This window comes from Durio zibethinus, chromosome 7 (genome assembly GCF_047325235.1).
Source record: "Durio zibethinus cultivar Kanyao isolate XHJ-2024 chromosome 7, ASM4732523v1, whole genome shotgun sequence".
NCBI lineage: Eukaryota > Viridiplantae > Streptophyta > Magnoliopsida > Malvales > Malvaceae > Durio > Durio zibethinus.
Genome location: NC_143168.1, coordinates 18,726,626 through 18,729,747, shown reverse-complemented (window position 1 = coordinate 18,729,747; position 3,122 = coordinate 18,726,626). Strand labels below are relative to the sequence as shown.

At 35.8% G+C, this 3,122-nt stretch overlaps 1 protein-coding gene across 1 annotated transcript; it reads right to left on the bottom strand.

Annotated features, from left to right (window-relative positions):
- Positions 1 to 454: 454 nt before the first annotated feature.
- LOC111277745 (8-hydroxygeraniol oxidoreductase-like) lies at positions 455 to 2,773 on the bottom strand. Its single transcript, XM_022864155.2, has 7 exons — positions 2,615 to 2,773; positions 2,349 to 2,491; positions 2,198 to 2,235; positions 1,548 to 1,950; positions 1,177 to 1,413; positions 873 to 1,031; positions 455 to 744 (listed from the first exon to the last, which is right to left on the bottom strand). Exons 1-7 carry the CDS (start codon positions 2,649 to 2,651, stop codon positions 634 to 636), a joined length of 1,128 nt encoding a protein of 375 aa, XP_022719890.2. The 5' UTR covers positions 2,652 to 2,773; the 3' UTR covers positions 455 to 633.
- Positions 2,774 to 3,122: the final 349 nt, after the last annotated feature.

The window sequence follows — 3,122 nt, the reverse complement described above, 5'->3', positions numbered from 1 at the left end:
CAGAGCCATGATTTCAATGTTTGGTACATGAATTCACCCAAGGTAGAGGCAGGAAACATTAAGACCTCAATGAACCGCAGGAAACATTACTGTCAATGAAACATGAATTAATTCTAGGTAGAGGCAGGAAACATTAAGACCTCGATGAACCAGGAACTGTCAAAGATATTGAAAAAGGAAAGGATGAGAAAATAAATTAAGGCTCAGCCAGGATTGAACCGGTGACCTCTTCATCTGCAATTAAATACTTTACCACTGAGCTATAGACCCTTTTTTCTATTATAAATAAAAAAATGATTTATTTTGTATACATTAAATAATTTAATCTTTGCAAGGTATTTATGGCTTACTATTCAAAAGTAAAAGATGTTATTATCATTAAAACTAGAATTAAAATTATATATATGTCATGTGATTATTAAAAGTATATATTGTAGAGAAGTATAGAGGGTCCTTCATATGTAATTAGAAACTTGTTGATGACTTAAAGGAGAAAGGAAATGTTTAAGCTGCAAGTCCTTTGCCTATCAGAAACAACTTAAAGAGCGCCTTAAACAGGGCGAACTATTATAGAACTAAAGGCTTAAGGAAAAATAGAAGACAAAGACACGCTTAAGTTGTTGCTTGTATCAATCAAATCTTGACCAGAACCTTGACACAATCTGGTTGCTTCAACAGCTGAAATGCTTTGTTTATATCTTCTAGCTGAACTTCATGGGTCAAGAGTTCATCAAGATGGATTTCCTGTGGAGAAAAGAAGCATATATTGTAACAAAAAAATTCCTTTCATGTATATATCTGTGAGTGTATTCATTTCAAATAATAAGATACTGCAATATCTTGGAAAGTAATTTTGATTCTGAAATCTGGACCTCATTTCTGCATTTTTCGAGTAGAATGGGAAGGTCAGATATGGTTTTTAGGCCTCCAAAAATACACCCCTTTAAAGTTCTGCCACAAAGAAGGGGTAGGAAATTTATCTGCAGGCTTAGATGATCTCCTGCGCCAATCAGGATGGTTTTTCCTATTCCCTATCCACCAGAAAGTACATCAAAATCTTGGAAAATATCCATCCAACACCACAAAATGGTGGATTTGCATGTATATATATATATATATATATATAGAAGTATGATTTATAGCATCACAACACAATACCATGTACATTGCACATACCACTTTTGTGGATTCAATGGCTTCATTGAGCAAGGGTGCAACCCCAGTGCACTCAAAGCTATAATCCACGCCCTTTCCATCAGTTAGGTCTCGAACTGATTCGCAGATAGGCTTATCGGAATCATCAGGGTTTATAAAATCTGTCATTCCAAAAACTTTTCCCTTTTCATTTTTTCTAGTATTCTTGTCTATACCAATTATTTTAGTTGCACCTTGAATTCTAGCTCCCTCAATGACCTGCAAATTTAAGCACAATTTCCAATTGTTTAATGTTCAGACATGTTCAGCAGTATATATTTCATTAACAACTAATAGTGAACCTCGATGATTGAAACCTCTGGAATATATAACCAAAGCCTGAAAAATCATACCCCTAATCCAACAGTTCCAAGACCGAAAACAGCTACGGTTGAGCCCTCCTCAATCTTAGCCTCTTTCCAAGCTGCCCCAAATCCAGTTGAATATCCACATGAAAGGAAGCTAGCATGCGAAAGAGCTATGCTTGGATCAACCTTGACAACATAGTTGGCATTTATAACCATATATTCAGACCAAGTTGCACAGGAAAATGTGTGGTACAAACTTTGGCCTTTGATGGACATTCTTGAAGTGCCATCAAGCATCAGGCAGTCCAAGGCTAACGGGTATTTTAGGCATAAATTAGTCTTCCCGGATGTGCAACTCTCACATGTTTGACACTCTGCAACATAGGTTGGGATCACAATATCTCCTTGTTTTAGTCCATCGACTTCCTCACCAATGCTCTCCACCATCCTGCAATTGCATAACGAACATTTGTAGATTATCAAAAACTACTAATTGGAGTGCAAGTAGTGGATTCAGAATTTCTTTTCCCGGAAATTTTCAATCTTTGGGCATGGACACCCTACTTCAACATATAGATCCGCCCCTGACTACGGTAAGTATTTCGCATTTTTTGTTCAATGAAAATCTCTCTCTCAAATGCTTTCCATGTTGATTGAAATTCATACGATGTACGGAATATAAACGGCGGACTTACCCGACTCCTTCATGCCCCATGACTCGAGGGAAAAGAGGCTGATAGAAGGCAAAGAAAAACCCATCAATAAACATTTCAGATGACCGATATCAAGAAAAATGATGAGAATTAAATTGTTATGGAAGGAAAATCAATGAGGAAAAATACTAACCATTGGGAATCCTCTGGTGGACAATATGTCAGTGTGACAAAGACTGGCACATAGTACTTTAACTCGAACTTCAGATGATTTTGGTGGTTCTACTTGTATCTCTTCCACCTTCAGTGGCTCCTCTTTTCCCCAACATACTATTGCTGCCATGTTATTTCCAAGGAAAGCATAAGAGGGAGAGAGATAGCAGACTTACAATAAGTGAAACTAAAATTCCATAATTTTGAATGTCAGTGGAACAATAATAACTTAACAGTTCAAATTACCTTTGCATGTTATGACTTGTGAGCTGCTGTGTGACATTGTTAGGCAATGGCTTTGCTGGTGTTGAACTTAATAGTTGAATTAATGGTGGCTTCAGAAAAGAAACTAACAAAAATAAAAAGGTTATTGCAGAATCTCTATCTGCAAAATCCATACACATATAAACAAATAAAGCCGCCAGTAAAGTTCCAGGGAAAAACAAAAGAAAGAAAGAAAGCCTCTTGTCGTATATGAAAAATAAAACCTTAAATATATTAGATGATTCACAGCTAGATTAAATCCAAGCCCATTATTAATGGTGCATTGGATTAAGTGCAAGTATTTTACGGACAATATTAATTAGCTGTCCAAGAACTACATATTTCCCAGATTTTATGGTGAAAGGAAAAAAAAAATACAGCCAAGCTTACTAAAAATCACAATCAGATATGTCCAGTTTCTTAAATTTACTTCACTCTATTATATAAGAGTCTAATTCAATTAGATTTGTTGGATAAACAAAGTTCTAAG